At 43.7% G+C, this 18,687-nt stretch overlaps 1 protein-coding gene across 2 annotated transcripts in view; it reads right to left on the bottom strand.

Moving 5' to 3' along the window:
• Positions 1 to 14,359: 14,359 nt before the first annotated feature.
• Positions 14,360 to 18,687, bottom strand: part of LOC141191618 (uncharacterized) — a 302,307-nt gene continuing 297,979 nt past the window's right edge. For both annotated transcript variants that reach the window (XM_073661545.1, XM_073661546.1), the window contains exon 7: positions 14,360 to 17,105. In XM_073661545.1, the coding sequence (XP_073517646.1) occupies positions 15,352 to 17,105 (1,754 nt within the window). In that variant the 3' untranslated portion in view covers positions 14,360 to 15,351. The remainder of the gene's footprint in view (positions 17,106 to 18,687) is intronic.

Raw genomic sequence — 18,687 nt, 5'->3', positions numbered from 1 at the left:
ATCACTTATACCGCACTAGGAACGGCGTAAAAAATAAACGCTAGGGCTGGGGTTGGGGTTAGGGTTGTGCTAATGTTAGGGTTGGGGTCAGGGTTGGGCTAGGGTAGGGTTAGGGTTGGGGGTTAGGGTTGTTTTTTTTTAAAAAAAAAAAAAAAAAAAAAGAGATGATGATATGGTTACTAGTGTTGAACGCAAGTGCTCGCTACTTGAGTTTGCATCGGGTGCTCGGGTATGCATTGAGTATTGCGGGTGCTCGAGTCTCCGCCCCATATGCTTCGCGGCCAAAAAAACCTCGCGGGGATTGCCTGCCATGCACGAGCGATCCCCGCATGTTTTTTTTGGAGTGTCTAATAACCGTGAAGCATGCGAGCGGGGACTCGAGCATGTCACTCGAGCATGCACGATACATGGTGCATACCCATGTACCTGATGTAGACTCAAGTAGTGAGCACTTGCGCTCAAGACTAATGACAACTTATTCAATATGATGACCTAATGTCATCAAATTCTGTGTTGTACCTCTGGGTTCAAAATGTTCACTATACCCCTTGATAAAATCCTTGAGGGGTGTAGTTTCCAAAATGGGGTCACTTGTTGGGTGTTTCCACTATTTAGGCACATCAGGGGCTCTCCAAACGCGACATGGCGTCCGCTCTCGATTCCAGCCGATTTTGCGTTCAAAAAGTCACACAGTGCTCCTTCCCTTCTGAACTCTGCCGTGCGCCCAAACACTGTATTTTCCCCACATATGGGGTATTGGCGTACTCAGGAGAAATTGCACAAAAGTTTTTGGGGTCTATTTTTTCCTGTTACCCTTGTGAAAATAAAAAAATTGGGGCTAAAACATCATTTTTGCGGAAAAAGTTAGATTTTTTTATTTTCACGGCTCCATGTTATAAACTTCTGTGAAGCACCTGGGGGTTCAAGGTGCTCACCACACATCTAGATAAGTTCCCTGAGGGGTCTAGTTTCCAAAATGGTGTCACTTGCGGGGGGTTTCCACTGTTTAGGCACATCAGGGGCACTTCCGCTAATTATTCAAGCAAATTTTACAATCAAAAAGTCAAATGGCGCTCCTTCCCTTCCGAACCCTGCCGCGCGCCCAAACAGTGGTTTTCCCCAACATATGAGGGTATCTTCTAACTCAGGAGAAATTGCACAACAAACTGCATGGTGCAATTTCTCCTGTTACCCTTATGAAAATGCAAAAGTGGGGGCTGAAAAAACATTTTTGTGGGAAAAATGTGAAAATTTTATTTTTACGGCTCAATATTATAAACTTCTGTGAAGCACCTGGGCGTTCAAGGTGCTCACCACACATCTAGATAAGTTCCCTGAGGGGTCTAGTTTCCAAAATGCTGTCACTTGCGGGGGGTTTCCACTGTTTAGGCACATCAGGGGCACATCCGCTAATTATTCAAGCAAATTTTACATTCAAAAAGTCAAATGACGCTCCTTCCCTTCCGAACCCTGCTATGCGCCCAAACAGTGGTTTTTCCCCACATATGGGGTATCTGCATGCTCAGGGTAAATTGCACAACAAATTTTGGGGTCCATTTTTTCCTGTTACCCCTGCAAAAATAAAAAAAAAATGGGTCTAAAGTAACATTTTTGAGAAAAAAGTTAAATATTCCTGTGAAGCACCTGAAGGGATAATAAAGTTTTTGAATGTGGTTTTGAGCACCTTGAGGGGTGCAGTTTTTAGAATGGTGTCACTTTTGGGTATTTTCTGTCATAAAGACCCCTCAAAGTGACTTTACATATGATGTGGTCCCTAAAAAAATGGTTTTGTAAATTTTGTTGGAAAAATCAGAAATCTCTGGTCAACTTTTAACCCTTCTTTTTGGTTCCAAAATTGTGCTGATGTAAAGTAGACATGTGGGAAATGTTATTTATTAATTATTTTGTGTGACATATCTCTCTTATTTAAGGGCATAAAAATTCAAATTTTGAAAATTGCAAAATTTTCTAAATTTTCGCCAAATTTCCGTTTTTTTCACAAATAAACACAAGTGATATCGAAGAAATTTTTACCACAATCATGAAGTACAATATGTCACGAAAAAATAATCTCAGAATCAGGGGGATCCTTTGAAGCGTTCCAGAGTAATTACCTCATAAAGTGACAGTGGTCCGAATTGTAAAAATTGGCCTGGTCATTAACGTGCAAACCACCTCGGGTTGTAAAGGGGTTAAAAATGATGATAATCCTAATTGACCTAAAACTGGAAAGGTTTATTCTGATTTCATGTCAGATATTGAGTAAAACATGCAGATGTGTCTTTTTATATAGTGTCTGGAAACTTCTGGTTTCAAATGTATAAATCCAGGGGTGGGTTAAGGATAGCCAGGCCCCGGGCAGTTCAGACTGTGTGGACCCCCGACGGGTCACGTGACGGGTCATCATATACCTGAAACAGATTATTTCTGAAAAAAATAGCTGCTGAGTGAAACTATAACCAAAAAAAACATCAATTAATATAAAATTTACCTACAGTTAAAAGATTGTTTAAGCCATAGTATTGAACAGACCAATTGTAATATGTAACAAGTCTCTTTCCAATTGTCACAAGCTTTTCATATCGATAGTGCAGCACAAACACAGAATACTGTAGAAAACATTTACACTATCACATTTCCATTACAATAGAAACATCAGTCATTATATCAATAATAAAGTGTCAAATGTATAATGTAAAATAAATCTATATATATTTCATAAAGCTGCCAGGACCATAAACTGTAGAAAGTGTCCTCTCACTAAGCCTAAGCTCAAGCACACAGATAGTTTGGGGTTTGTTACTTGTTACATTTTATAGGTTAATTTGACCTTCAACCAATGGGACTTAGTAGAGATTTGTCTCTGGAAGCGTTACCCTTTTCCCCTGTATGATGCTGACCAATCATAAACTGGAGGCAACATGGAGGGAAAAGAAGAAAACCCCCCCAGATTAGGTAAGACCTGACCTTTTCTGTGTAATAGAAGACTTGTGTTTGAAGCACTACTCCAGGAACTTCGTTTAGTTGCACCATTCCAGCACTGAAATAATAAAAAACCAAAACACTAGACCGTAGCTTTAACCAGGTCACAAAACTCTCACTAGCGGTGATTACTGTGCAGGGGAGGAGAGCGGAGGTGTGTGATTCCATGTACTGCTCTGTATCTATCCCAGGCTGTGTGGAGTAATGTCCTGGGACCTGGGGTAAACGCTGAGCACTGTATGTGACACGTGCTGATCGGACACTGCAGCTCTCATCTCAGTCCTGTCCTGCTGCTGTGAGACTAGAGCTGCAGTGAGCGATCAGCATTTATCCCAGGTACCGGGAAGTTATTCCCCAAAGCCTGGGACGGATGCGGAGCAGTATATGGAATCTCACATCTCTGCATAGTAATCGCTGGAAGTGAGATTTTTTTTAACTAGTTAGACGTGTATTATATCAGATACAGAGAAAGCCAATTCTGATATTCTCTGGGGGTGTGCTTCTTATCCTCTGCATGACACCTCCTGCATATTATTGGACAACGTCATCCAGCGGAAAAGTAAACGCCCCCTTAGTTGAAGGGGAAATTGGCATAAAGTTTACAAGTTAATATCTCTGCAATGGAGATGAGAAATAAAAGAAACCATGTATTATTCATATCTTCAGACACTTGAATGTAAAGTAACTAGTTCCTCTTTAAAGGGAATCGTTTAATAATATGAACCTGGCTCAAACCACATATATAGACATGCAGATCCTTGAAACCTAAATCCAATGACAACTGTAGCATCAGCGTCTCTGCCCCTTGCTAGGCAGAGACGCCGTTCCCCTCACCTCTCTGCTCCGTGCTCGGCGTCCTCCTCCCGCGCTGCTGGCAGCGCGCGCTGCTTCCCAGGCACTGTGCTTAGGGCGCGAGCGCTCCCTCTCTCTTAAAGGGGCCGCGCGCGCCGTCCTAAGGAGTCCCCGGCCAATTGCCGGAGGATCTCCCATATATAAGTCACCTTCTCCAAAATGGAGGTGCTCGAGCAAAGTTGTTTGCACTGTGTCTTCCTGTGCTTCAGCCCTCAGGTCCCGCTGCTAGCCTGACTTCTCGTCCTGCCTGCCAGCCTGTTATCCATCAGTTACCTGCCTGTTACCTGCCTTGCCTGTCAGACCGCTCACCTGGGAGCGTCCACCAGTTACCTGCCTGTCACCTGCCTCGTCTGTCAGACCGCTCACCTGGGAGCTTCCACCAGTTACCTGCCTGTCACCTGCCTCGTCTGTCAGACCGCTCACCTGGGAGCGTCCACCAGTTACCTGCCTGTTACCTGCTGTCTCCGTCAGCCCGCTCACCTGGGAGCGCCCGCCAGTTACCTGTCAGGTATCCGCCTCGTCTGTCTGCCCGCTCTCCTAGGAGCACCTGCTTGCTTTCTGCCAGCCTGCCTGGAGATCCTGCCGTCACTTGCCATGACCTCCTGCCTGTCTACCCAGAGACTGTCCCCGTCACTTGCCGTGACCACCTGCCTGTCTACCCAGAGACTGTCCCCGTCACTTGCCGTGACCACCTGCCTGTCTACCCAGAGACTGTCCCCGTCACTTGTCGTGACCACCTGCCTGTCTACCCAGAGACTGTCCCCGTCACTTGTCGTGACCACCTGCCTGTCTATCTACCCAGAGACTGTCCCCGTCACTTGCCGTGACCACCTGCCTGCTTACCCAGAGACTGTCCCCGTCACTTGCTGTGGCTACCTGCCTGCCTTCCCTGGGAGTCACCCGCTTCCTTACAAGGACTTCCCCTTTGTATTGCAGCTCAGAGGTTCCACCTCACGGCCCCATTACAACAACTTTATATCTTTTATCTGTTGCAGCATACTCAAGAAATCAGTTTTGTAACTGGGCAATATGATAACTAGTGGGTGAGTGGTCTGGTGGGCGTTGTTTTCCTTAGACTAATTGTTGCACAGTTCCACTAATCATGTCATCATGCCCTGTGGGTTTGAGTGACATTATTTGCAAGAGCGGTGCCACTAACAGCTCTTTGTAAATTTCAGCATCCCTGATAATGCACAATAAGCCAGGTGTCTACCTTGGCTTCATGGGAACACTGAGCATGCCGGGTATGCAGCACGGACGCAGGACACAGCCAGCTGCGGAATTTGCAGAGAACCATCTGTGAAGGCTGGCTGTGTCCTGTCATCATTGCCTGCAGTTAATACACAGTGGCCTGATAAAGTTGGGGTGCATACGCCTGGCTGACTGCGCAATGTCAAAGAGCCAGTGGTAACAACGCTCTTCTAAATAATGTGACTCATGCTCACAGGGGTATAACGTGATTAGTGGGACAATTAGTCTGGGAAAACAACACCCCCACAACTAGTCCCCCACTACTTATCAAATTGCAAGCCCTGTTAAAAAACTGATTTTATGCATAGGCAGCAATTAATAAGCCCCAAAAAAAGCCTTGTAAGAAAGGTATAAAGGTATCAATAAATACGTGGTTACAGATTGGAGATCCTGACCGATTCCCTTTAAAGTTAAAATTTCTTGGAAATTAATAGACATGAATAATAGTGATGGGCGAGCACTAAAATGCTCGGGTACTCGTTGCTCGGGTCGAGCACATTGGAATACTCGGGTGCTCGACCCGAGTAATGAGCCCAATGTAAGTCTATGGGAAACTTGAGCATTTTTTAGGCGGCTCCCCCCAGCGGTCTGCAGAGGGCCTAAAAATTGCCCAAATCGATGGGAACAGTGCTCAAATAACAAGGGAACAGCATGGAGAAGACCCCTGGAAGCACTTCTGACTCCCATGTCACTGCTGTCAACAATGTTGTCAGAAGGTATTACGCCACTTTTACGGACTCACAATAAAACATATAAAAACGAAACCAAATGGATTTTCCTGGGAAATATGTTAAGGAACATCCTTTCCAGGGTAATGACTTGTATATAAGGCAAAACAAATAACCATAAACAAAAATACTCCTCTACACCATAGGCTATGTTCACACGTAGCGTTTTTGATGCGTTTTTGCACTTTTGTATTGCTTTCAACCTTGACATATGCATTCACCAGTAAATGTCATTTTAACATTTTACAACATTATCTGGCCATGTGGTGTGTGAGACATGATCAGACACATCCTGTTTCATTTATGAAGGAGGGACTCTGAAAGTCACAAAACCTATTTTTATAGGGCCATCAGGCGGCCTTTACTATTCTTAAAGGGCCAGCAATCGGCCCTCACTATTCTTAGAGAGCCATCAGCCGGCTATGCTTTGTTTTTCCCATTACTAAAGAGTGGGTCTCCTATAATGTTATTGCATATGCAGTGAGTGGCAGGGCTGCCTAAAATTTGGACGCACACCAATACCCCTTTGAAAATTTGGATGCACCCCAATACCCCTTTGAAGCAACTTAGAGGAGGGCCTCCTGAAAACAATGTTCCCATTATTAGGAAGTGTGTCTCCCATACTGTTTACCTATGCAGTGAATGCAAGGGTTGTCAAAAATTTGGAGGCACTCCAATGCCCCTTGGAAGAGACATGGAGGTCAGAGGGCCTCCTCAAAACAATGTTCCCATTATTAGGAAGTGGGTTTCCCATTGTGTTTGCCTATGCAGTGAATGCAAGGGCTGCCAAAAATTGGGAAGCACTCCAATGCCTCTTGAAAGAGACGCGGAGGAGGGCCTCATACAAAATGTTCCCATTAGAATGGAGCGGGTCTCCTATACTTGTAATGCCCATGCACTAAGTGTATGAGTGTATGGGCTGACAAACATTTACCCCTGGGGGGTATACATGAACATTTTTTTTTTACAGGCATCATAAACACCCTTTAAAAAAATTGGGTGGGTGTTGCATCACGGACCACGGTCACCCAGGTGATATGTGGTGGAGAAGGAGGAGAACAAGAGCAAATAGCCAAAATCAGGAAGCGTATACCCATGTGTGGGTGTGAAAAGGTGCATGGGAATCCACCTACCAAAAAAAGACACTGGATTTGAGTTTATGTTACGCTGCTATCATTCGGTGATGTTGAGAAGTCTGGTCCAATCCAGCCCTTGTTCATTTTTATAAGAGTCAGCCTGTCAGCATTTTCAGTTGACAGGCGGATGCGCTTATCAGTTATAATTCCACCAGAGGCACTAAAAACACGCTCTGATAAAACGCTAGCGGCAGGCAGGCCAGGACCTCCAAGGCGTAGAGAGCCAGTTCATTCCACGTGTCCAGCTTGGATACTCAATAATTATAAGGCACAGAGGAATCACGGAGGACGTTGGTACAGTCGGCAAGGTACTTCCTCAGCATCTTCCCAAACTTTGCACTCCTTCTGATAGTAACCAGCGCCTCAGGGCCTGTGCGATGGGAGGGGCTGAGAAAACTCTCCCAGAACTTTGAAAGTGTTCCCCTGCCTCTGTTGGAGTTGTCTCTCTCTCGACTGTACTGCCTGGTTGTCCAACGAACTGTGACCTCTGCCGCAAGCGTTTTCAGATCGGAATTTTTTTAATAGTTCCGCAACAAGGGCCTTCTGGTACTGTCCCATTTTTGTAGACCTGTCCGCCTCAGGAATAAGAGATATAAAGTTCTCCTTGTAGCGTGGGTCTAGAAGTGTCACCAACCAGTAATCACTGTCACCCAAAATTTTGAGAACGCGAGGGTCACGGGAAAGGCAGCATAACATAAACTCAGCCATGCGTGCCAGATTGCTAACAGGCAAGACTTCTATGTCCTCACCAAGAGGACGACTGACCATGCTCTCCTCCTCCTCCTCCCTGTCCTCAGGCCATGCACGCTGAACAGACGGTATGACAGTTGTAAAGGTAGTACCGTCTATAGCGCATGAAACTAGCTCCTGTTCTTCCTCCTCCTTTTCCTCATTGTCACCCAATCGACGTTGGGACGAGATGAGGCTGGGCTGTGTGTAATCACCCTGTATGGTTCCTTGCTCCATCTTATCGTGCTTCGCCTGCAATGCATCCTCTTTGATTGTGAGCAGAGAGCGTTTCAGAAGACAGAGAAGTGGGATGGTGAAGCTAATTATGGCATCATTGCGCTCACCATCTTGGTGGAGTCCTCAAAGTTTTGGAGGATGGTATAGATGTCTGACATCCTTGTCCACTCCTGAGGTCTTATGCGTGGAGTCTGAACTGAATACCGACGGCCTTGTTGATGCAGGTAGTCAACAACTGCCCTCTTTTCCTCACAAATCTTTCCCAACATCTGCAGTGTAGAGTTCCAATGCGTTGGGACATCACACACCAATAAGTGAGCCGGAAGCTGCAAACACTGCTGAAGCACAGCAAGGGCGGCGGAAGCTGTAGCCGACTTTCTAAAATGGGCACACAGGCGGCGTACTTTGACAAGCAGATCCGGCAGCTCTGGGTAGCTTTTGAGAAACCGCTGAAACACGAGGTTAAGCACATGGGCCAGGAATGGTACATTGCCTCACCTCAGAGCCGCCACCAGGTTCCGGCCATTGTCACACACGACCATGCCTGGCTGTAGGTTCAGCGGTGTCAGCCACAGATCTGCCTGCTCTTTCAGAGCTGTCCACAACTCTTCAGCATTGTGCGGTTTGTCACCTAAGCATATTAGCTTCAGCACAGCCTGTTGCCGCTTGGCCGAGGCAGTGCTTCCAGCTTGTGACTGATGTGGTCATTTCGGAGATGGAGGCTGAAGAGTAGGAGGAGGCTGAGGAGGATGAGGTGCAGGAGCAGTAGACTGTGGGGGCAACCCTGATTGACCTAGGGCCCACAATCCTCGGTGTCGGATGTGTTCCCTCCCAAGGTCTGGCTGGGTCCTGGCTTCCACTATGTTAACCCAGTGTGCCGTCAGCGACATGTACTGTCCCTGCCCACAAGCACTTTTCCACGTGTCCGTGGTTAGGTGGACTTTCCCTGTATCTGCATTGTTGAGGGCACTGCTAATGTTGTGGGACACGTGCTTGTGGGGACTGCACACTGGGAAAAATAGTGGCGGCTGGGGACTGAGTACCGAGGGACTGCCACTGCAATCAGGTTGCGGAAAGCTTCCATCTCCATGAGCCTAAAAGGCAACATTTCGAGCGCAAGCAATCGTGAAATGTGGGAATTTAGTTGGCTGCGTATTTGCGCTTACATACCAAGGACTGGGGTATGGACAACTGAACGCTGCGCTGGGACAAGGACATACTTGCTGATGGTGCTAGTTGAGAGTGTGCAACGACAGGTGCAGCGCAGGAGGCATCTTCGCATGGCATGCGCCATGGGCAGGGGATTGGCTTGCACGCACAACAGCAGAAGCAGTGGTGTCACCTGCAGACACTGTTCCTGGACCCTGGGATTCGGTCCACAATCTCGGGTGCTTTGCTGCCATGTGCCTGATCATGCTGGTGGTGGTCAGGCTGGTAGTTTTGCTACCCCTGCTGATGCTGGCCAGGCAGGTGGTGCAAATGGCCTTTTTGGGGTTATCGGCAGAGTATTTAAAAAACAACCAGTCTCGGGAAGACTTAACAGTTGTACTGGCAACTTCAGTAGTGTTGGTGTTACGGGGAACGGTTGCTCGCCTTCTGTCTGTGGTCACCTCACTGCTTTTTCCTGCCTGTTGGGGTGCTCTGCCTCCCTCCTCCTGTGTGCTGCTGTCCTTGCTCTGCATGTCCTCCTGCCAGGTTAGGTCAGTTACTATATCATTCACCACCTTGTCTTCCACTTCCGCACCCTGGTCTTCCTCCTGACTTTCTGGCAATTGTGTCTCATCATCATCCACCTCTTGTGACACTTTCCCACCGTCACCTTCGTATGACCGTGCCTGCTAAAATATTTGGGCATTGCTACATGCGATCTCCTTTTGCCCCGCTTAAAGAGGACCAGGTGAGACGTCCGAATCTATAAATGGAAAAGTGAACAGCTCTTCGGCGTGTCCAAGTATGGGATCAGTTGTCTCTGGGCACTCGGCATAGTGGGAGGAAGGAGGTTCAGGGTGAGGAATATGCAGTCCAGACTCACAGCTACTGAGACTTGACCGTGTGAAAGACAGGGTGGTAGTGGTGGCTTAGTGAAGGAAGCATTATTTGCTATCCAACCAATAGCCTTTTCACACTGCTCTGTGTTCAATAGTGGTGTATTGCGGTCCCCTATTAATTGGGACAGGAAGGTCGAGCGAGAAGATGTGGGTGTTTGTTGTGGCACAATTTCACGTTGCCCATGGCCTCGGCATGCACCATCACGTCCAGTTCCCCGTCCCTTCTCACGTGCCTTGCCCATTTTAAATGGAGGACAATATCTTCCACGCTCACTACAAATGGCTGAATTTGGAGCAAACTTATATGTGATCTGTGTGATGGACAAACCACAGTTTTAAATTGCTGGCCTGTAGGTAACTATTTTTAACAGCGTCGACCTCGTGTCAATAAGTTCACTGACACACTGCAACAAAATTTCAATGGAGGCCAAAAATGGCAGTATTTTCAGCACAATTATATGTGATCCGTGTGACGGACAAACCACAGTTTTAAATAGCTGGATTTTTAGCGCTTTAATATGGAAAGGACCTGGCTGTATTCTGCAGTGCCAACAAGCAAATGGCGCAGATAAACGGTGTTCTCTGGATTGCTTTTTAAGCAAATAATCAGGATTAAGATAAAAAATAAATTATTCCTGGCCCCTGATACTTGGGCCTATTTCTACAAATATCTGTAAAAGCACCAGCAGACAGAACTGGAATGGACCCTCTTGCTATGTGCACTGCAGTCTGCTATATACCCTGCCTGCCTGCTTAGCATGGCGGTGCCAGGTCTGATATAGACCTGATGACGCTGTGCGGCCAGCAATCACTGTAATGCAACAACCAACATGGCTGCGGCATTACAGTGTGTGGCAGAAAATCCCTGCATGTTGATTGGCAATATAAAGAGCGCCAAACATGCAGGGAGGGGACTCGAGCTCCCGCCGAGCAACCCCGGAAAGTGTCACAAGAGCAGTGAGATGCTCGGGCATGCACCGAGCAGTAGCGAGCATGCTCGCTCATCACTAGTTACGGTTCATTACAACATTCCACGCTAAAGCGACAGAATTACGTGACTGTCTTATCAAATCATGGCCCATCTTAATGGCTGACCCCATATTGGCAAAATATCTACCAGAGAGACAGCAAATCACCTTCAGAAAGGTAAAAAATCTCAAATGTATGTGTACCATGTGGTAGATGTGTGGCGTGTCCTAATGTCGAACATGCTAACTCTTTCACAGATTCCCAGGGCTCTAGGACCTATTACATCACCAAATCGATAACTTGTACTTCTAAAGCGGTGGTCTATTACGCGATATGCCTGTGTCCTAAAATCTATGTAAGGCTCACAACAAGACAACTTAAGACAAGAATACGTGAACACGTCCTAGGTATTGAAGCGGAGGTAAATGAAACTGATATTTCTACGTTAAAAACTATTCCCAAGCATTTTAGAATACACCATAAGTGTGACGCATCTAAACTTAAAGTTCGGGGTATTGACATGATCACCACTAATATTAGGGACGGTAGAGTGAGTCAACTATTGGCCCAGAAAGAGAGCAGATGGATTTGGACTTTAAAAGCACTCCATCCATTGGGCTTGAACGAAAATATTAGTTATGCCCCATTTCTCTGATCACCTATATCCACATTGTTTTAACTTTTTTTCTATTTCTTTAGTGTTCCTCCATGAGAGTTTGTCGTCTTTTTCTACCAAATATTCATAAAGGCATTACATGGTGATTGGCATGTTTGTATACGTGATATCTAAATTTATATCTGTGAATGATGTTGAGGACTTCCATTCTGCTATTGGATAACATGGACATAATTGCTGGCGCTGTATGGTCTCTCAAGATCTGTAACTTTTTTCTGTGTGCGCATTTTTTGTCCATACAGTTATTATTGTATATCTTTCGCTTTATAGATCAATATTTTGAGAGATATTTTCTTATATCTTATTATGCATTTATACTATGATCTCATATAATCATGTTATACTTCATGCTTTTCTTAAAGATATACTTTATTTGTTTTGTCATGGCCAATTAACTTCTCTGACTTATATATAATTGGCTATCGCCTATACCCCTTAGATATATATATACATTTGGGATGTGCAATTATTGACAGTTTACCCCATTATGCTTTTTTTCTCTCCGGTTGTATTTGACTATATATGTCTGTGGACTGGGCGGTACGCATGGCTTCACTGTTCTCTGTGGTGTCCTCGCTTGTCGTATCAATATGTGCTCCATGACGCCCGGTCACGTGGTTCCCCACGTGCTTGCGGCATCATGGATCATATGACGCGGTAGCCATGGATGCCGCAGTGTAGCGGTGATTGCCATGTGTCATGCCACGCCCTCCCTACACCCATTGGCGGAGAGACTACACCCCTCCTTTTCTATTGGCTCAAGGGTTTCTAAACCCTACCCACCTTCATTGACGCCACCTCCTGACGAAGGCAGCCGTGCTGAAACGCGCACCAGGGTGAGTGCCATTGAGGAGCGTGTTCACATCCACTGTGGCTGTAAGTATTCTATAGGATTCATGCTACACTCTTTTTGGTGCCGTTCTTTAATCTTTTTTCCTACTTAGGTGCATTTTCTAGGCTTTTATATCTATTAGGATATACTTTTACCCTGTAGCCTAAGAGGTCAGGGCACTGATACCACTTATAAAGATCTGCTACCCCCGGTATGAGCTATCTATATTAGTACCTATATATAGACAGCGGTATGACTAACCTCTTATATAGCAACTACTTCTGACCTACCTCATAAGCACCTGCACTTTTATTGAATGCTTCACTGCATTTTAACAATATATTCTTATTTTTTTGGCAGCCCAATTATGTATTTACATCAGAAAAGAATCATGTTTATTTGTCTCATGCTCCTCATTAGTGCTCCTCCATTGTTTTACTATTAACTGTCTCTGTGATTCATATTTTTTTCCTGTATAAATTATAATTAATACAATTTTGTAATTTTTTCACTATTATATGGGACTCTGACTTGAAGTTTTTTTCCTCTTGTTTCTTATGTATGGAGGACTATGTGGGGCCCATTATTCTGTATGGAGGACTATGTGGGGCCCATTATTCTGTATGGAGAACTATGTGGGGCCCATTATACTGTATGAAGGACTATGTGGGGCCCATTATTCTGTATGGAGGACTATGTGGGGCCCATTATACTGTATGAAGGACTATGTGGGGCCCATTATACTGTATGGAGGACTATGTGGGGCCCATTATACTGTATACTGGTCGGCCCACGACTTTGTCAAAGTTTTTCATTTTGGCCCTCTGCATGTTTTGTGTTTTACATCCCTGATGTAAAATCAGTATGGGTAATGTACATGGAAATGGCAATAATGGAAAGCTGCTAATTGGACTTTGCTACAAGCCTCCTAATATAGTTGAACACGTAGAGGATGATATGCTGCAACATATTAGAAAGGCAACAAAATAAAGTCATGGTCAAAAGTGTTGGATCCATTGAAATTGTTCCAGAAAATGAAGTCATTCTCCCAGAAAATTATTGAAATTACACTTTTTGTTATACACGTTTATTTCCTTTACATGTATTGGAACAACACAAGAAAACAGAGAAAAAAAGGCAAATTGAACATAATTTCACACAAAATAGGCTGAAAAAAATTGTTGACACCTTGCAAAAATTGTGGGTAAACAACTTTGTTTCAAGCATGTGAAGCTTGTTCAAACACAATTTTGGCAAGTAACAGTTGTGGACAATATGAAAGTCACAACTAAAACCAAATAAAAAAGGGAGAAGTTGATTCAATCTTTGCATTGTGTGCATATGTGTGCCACACTAATTTTGGAGAAAACAGAAAAAGGAGAAGAGAACTGTCTGAGGACTTAAGAACCAAAATTGTTGAAAAATATCAACAATTTCAAGGTTATAAGTCCATCTTTAGAGATCCACATGTTCCTTTGTCCAAGGTGCACAGATAATCAATATATTTACAACCCATACAGTCAAATATGGTGGAGGTTCAAAGGTGTTTTGGGGTTGCTTTGCTGCCTCCGACTGTGTGCAAGGCATCATGAAATCTGAAGATTAGCAAAGGATTTTGGGTCACAATATAGTGCCTAGTGTCAGAAAGCTGGGTTTGCGTCCTAGGTAGTGTTGAGCGAGCATGTTCTATTAACCCTTTCGCCGAGTATGCTCGGCCCGAGCTCCGAGTATTTACAGCTGCTCAGTGATATGTTTGAATCACTCCCATGTGCATGATTTGCAACTGTTTGACAGCTTTATTACATGTGAGGAATGTCCATTTCTTACACATTCCTCACATGTAATAAAGCTGCCAAACAGTCGCAAATCATGGACACTGGAGCGATTCAAACATAACACTGAGCAGCTGTAAATACTCGGAGCTCACCCTAGCATACTCGGAACAGAACATACTCGCTCAACACTAGTCCTAGGTCATGGATCTTACTGCATGACAATGAGCCCAAATATACTTCAAGAAGCACCCAGAAAATGGATGGAAACAAAGTGCTGGAGAGTTCAAACAAGCAATGAGTCTTGATCTAAATCCCATTGAACACCTGTGGAGAGATCTTAAAATTGCTGTATGGAGAAAAATATTAAAATTTGAGAGTCCTCAGTGGTTGATACCATTTTTTCAGTTAGCCATTAGTCAGTAAGCTTTCGAGACTACTCAGATCTCTTCAGCAGACATAGTATAACACAAAATCTGAAGAGTCACATATTTATACACAACAGGGCACAGGAATAATGCAATAGATAAGACAAGTGAAGTGAAGCAGAACTATCAGTATGGGAGAGGGATAAGCAGTTGTGGCCGTAAAAATGTGTGGACACAAGTAGATTTATTCTTTTTTTCGTTTTTTTGTGTGGTGATGAGAATTCATCCTTGTTTTAAATTTTTGCCCTGTCTTCCCTACATACAGACCCCCAGTTGGACATTTGGAACATATAATTAAGTTCATTGTGATGCAGCTGAAAGTACCTGGGATCTTGTGGTCCTGATGTGAGTTGGGAATCTTTATCTTGTCCGTGGTCTTTATAAATGGACGGGTTTTACATTTACAGTTGGTGAGGATGAATTTTATAAGTTTCACCACAAAGGTGAAACTATCCTCCCGGTCAGTTTGCTTTCCCTCCCAGTACCTTTTAATTCTAACAATGTTAGGTTTCTGGGAGATTATACTTGTTCCTTTTATTTTCGGTTCTCCTTAGCTTGCCTTCTTTGCCCTATATGAATGTGTTTTTCTTTCTCATTCAGGGTTTTCATATTTTACTTCATACTTTCCTTTCCCCTTGTTGACAGTGTGTTGCAGTGTCCCCTCTGGTTCCTCAGGAGGTATGAGAAACTCATCAACGACTTATTAGGGAGTTAGGTCTGTGGTGACGTTTTTAGTTGTACAGCTAGGGCATTTCTTGTCTGTACAGAGACTAGTTGGGTGTAGTTGCGGCATTCTCCCGTGTGGGTTCTCCGATGGTTATCAAGATGCGCTTTCTGTTTAAAACATTTCCCACATTTTGAACATGAAAAAGGCTTCTTCCCTGTGTGAGTTCTCTGATGTTTGAAAAGATTTGATTTCTTTGCAAAACATTTCCCACATTCTGAACATGAAAATGGCTTCTCCCCTGTGTGAGTTCTCTGATGCATATTAAGATATGATTTCTGGTTAAAACATTTTCCACATTCTGAACATGGAAAAGGCTTCTCCCCTGTGTGAGTTCTCACATGTTTGATAAGAGTAGATTTCTTTGCAAAATATTTCCCACATTCTGAACATGAAAATGGCTTCTTCCCTGTGTGAGTTCTCTGATGTTTATTAAGATGTGAATTCTGTCCAAAACATTTCCCACATTTTGAACATGAAAAAGGCTTCTTCCCTGTGTGAGTTCTCTGATGTTTATTAAGATGTGAATTCTGTCCAAAACATTTCCCACAATCTGAACATGAAAAAGGCTTTGCCCCTGTGTGGGTTCTCTGATGGTTGATAAGATTTGATTTCTCTGTAAAATATTTCCCACATTCTGAACATGAAAATGGCTTCTCTCCTGTGTGAGTTCGCTGATGGTTGATAAGAGTTGATTTCTCAGAAAAACATTTCCCACATTCTGAACATGAAAAAGGCTTCTCCTCTGTGTGGGTTCTCTGGTGTTTAAGAAAACTAGATTTATGGTTAAAACATTTTCCACATTCTGAACATGGAAAAGGCTTCTCCCCTGTGTGAGTTCTCTGATGTTTGATAAGAGTAGATTTCTCTGTAAAACATTTCCCACATTCTGAACATGAAAAAGGCTTCTCAACTGTGTGAGTTTTGTGATGCTTGATAAGATTTGATTTCTCTGTAAAACATTTTCCACATTCTGAACATGGAAAAGGCTTCTCCCCGGTGTGAGTTCTCACATGTTTGATAAGATTTGATTTCTTTGCAAAATATTTCCCACATTCTGAACATGAAAATGGCTTCTCCCCTGTGTGAGTTCTCTGATGTATATTAAGATTTGATTTCGGTACAAAACTTTTCCCACAATCTGAACATGAAAAAGGCTTCTCCTCTGTGTGGGTTCTCTGGTGTTTAAGAAAACTAGATTTCTGGTTAAAATATTTTCCACATTCTGAACATGGAAAAGGCTTCTCCCCTGTGTGCGTTCTCTGATGTGCGATAAGATTTGATTTCTCTGTAAAAAAATTCCCACATTCTGAACAGGAAAATGGCTTCTCTCCTGTGTGAGTTATCTGGTGCCTAACAAGACTTGATATCTGATTAAAACATCTCCCACACTTGGAGCAAGAAAATCTATTCTTCGCTGTGTGAATTTTTTGATGTTTAAAAAAAGACTTTTTGAGAAGAAAACGATTTCTATATTCTGAATGTGAAAATGGCTTCTTTGCATTAGGAGCAGTTTGTTTTTTAATGCTTATTTTGTGACTTTGATTTTCCTTAGTAGTCGGTAATGAATCAGAAGACGAGACCTGTTTCAAAGGATCAGATGGCAGATCTTTGCTGTGAAGGGATGATGGTAAATCTGGAGTAATGGCATTCACTTCAATTGCATCCTGTGGAATCTGAAAATTATCTGATTTGAAAATTGAAGATGTCAGCTGTCCCTCTGATCTCCTGGTACAGTCATCTGCCAAGAATAAAAACAATCATCATTTTTTAATAAAGAATCCTTGAATTTTATATTTTTGAACATTTCTACTTAAACGGTCCATTAAAAAAGGCAAGTTATATAAAAAAATTCACTTATTCACCAAGACAATGACCATCTAATAGAAAACCTCATAGGATGAAGCAGTGGAGCGTGGTGTTCAACTGTTTGTTCATTCTGGCTCCCAAATATGGAGTAAAAGGCGCAGGCTCTGTCCAGCCACTAAGATTAGGGTGCCTGGGACCTGTAGTACCATCCAGTCTGGCAGTATGGGTGTGTGTGCTGTCCAGCTGGAATAATCTGCTCCCTGCTTCAGCCATTTGGAAAGCACCGCACCCTACTAAAGCTGGAAGCATATTGCTGGAAGCTGCCAGATACAGCCTTGTTCTCCTCTGGTTCAGGCCTCTGTGCTCAGCTCCCGGCTTGTGGATTTGTTTCCTGTTGTGACCTCGGCCCGTTTACTGACTACTCGTGTCTTCTGATTTTGTATTTTCTCTGCCCTCCTGGTTCTGACCCGGCTACCTGACTATTCTTCTTTCCATCTCACTCCAAAGAATAGCAGGTAACACCGTGGCCCAAGCCTAGGGGTCTCTGTGTAGGTTCAGATCCATGTAGAGGGGTTAAAGGGTGATGATCAAAGTAATTTGTGAAATCTGTAAACAGGGTAGATAGTGACAAGCCTGTTCGTGGTAGCCATCTTTTGAGCATTCCTAATATCTAAATGGCGCTCCTTCCCTTCTTAACCTGCCATGTGCCCAGACAGTAGTGTACAACCGTATATAGGGGATTGTCAGATTCAAAAGAAGTTGGAAAATAATTTGTAAGGTCCATTTGTTTCCTATTATCCTTTGTGAAGAATTCCAAAGTTATCACCACATAAAGTGACACACGTCAGATTTGAAAAATGGGGCCTGATTAGAAACATAAAACTGCGGGAAGGGGTTAAATCAGAGGATTACAGAAGTTAAAAACTGTGACTATAGACAATAAAACATCGACTGAAATGATCAAACTGAACAGTCTTCATCAGAGAAAAATGAGTAACTAGTGGTGAAACCTCTCTGGGGTAATTGGAGTATGGGGCTCGGTGGCTCTTGGCAATCTAAACTATCATAAGAACCAATATTTTCTGTCAGATGAGTGTCAAGAAGAAATATTAGACATTTAAAGTGAACTTTTTTATAATACTGCAGAGCTGAGGTGTCTTAAATGTAGATCTCGGGCATTTGGAAGAGGTAATGGAGATCTTTTTGAAAAACTACCAGGGAGTTATAGAGTCACATAAGTGAGGCCGGCCGATCCCACCACAATGAAACTATCATAGAGAGGGAATTTGTAAAAAAAAGAAAGAATATAAAAACATGTAACATCCCCAACAACAACGTATGTATGAAGGGAGAAATCCAACACTAAACTGGAGTTGCACTCATTTATGGTGGACCATTTGGCTCGAACAAGCCGGAACCCCGAACACGAACCTGAATTTGAAATGCCGAACAAATTCGCTCAATACTATTTATGATGTGGAGTGAATCCATGAAACCAGGGCTCAAGCCAACAC

The sequence above is a fragment of the Phyllobates terribilis genome, unplaced genomic scaffold (assembly GCF_046119375.1).
Source record: "Phyllobates terribilis strain yellow unplaced genomic scaffold, ASM4611937v1 Scaffold_49__1_contigs__length_9717188, whole genome shotgun sequence".
Taxonomy (NCBI): Eukaryota; Metazoa; Chordata; class Amphibia; order Anura; family Dendrobatidae; genus Phyllobates; species Phyllobates terribilis.
This window is presented reverse-complemented; position numbering and strand designations above follow the sequence as displayed.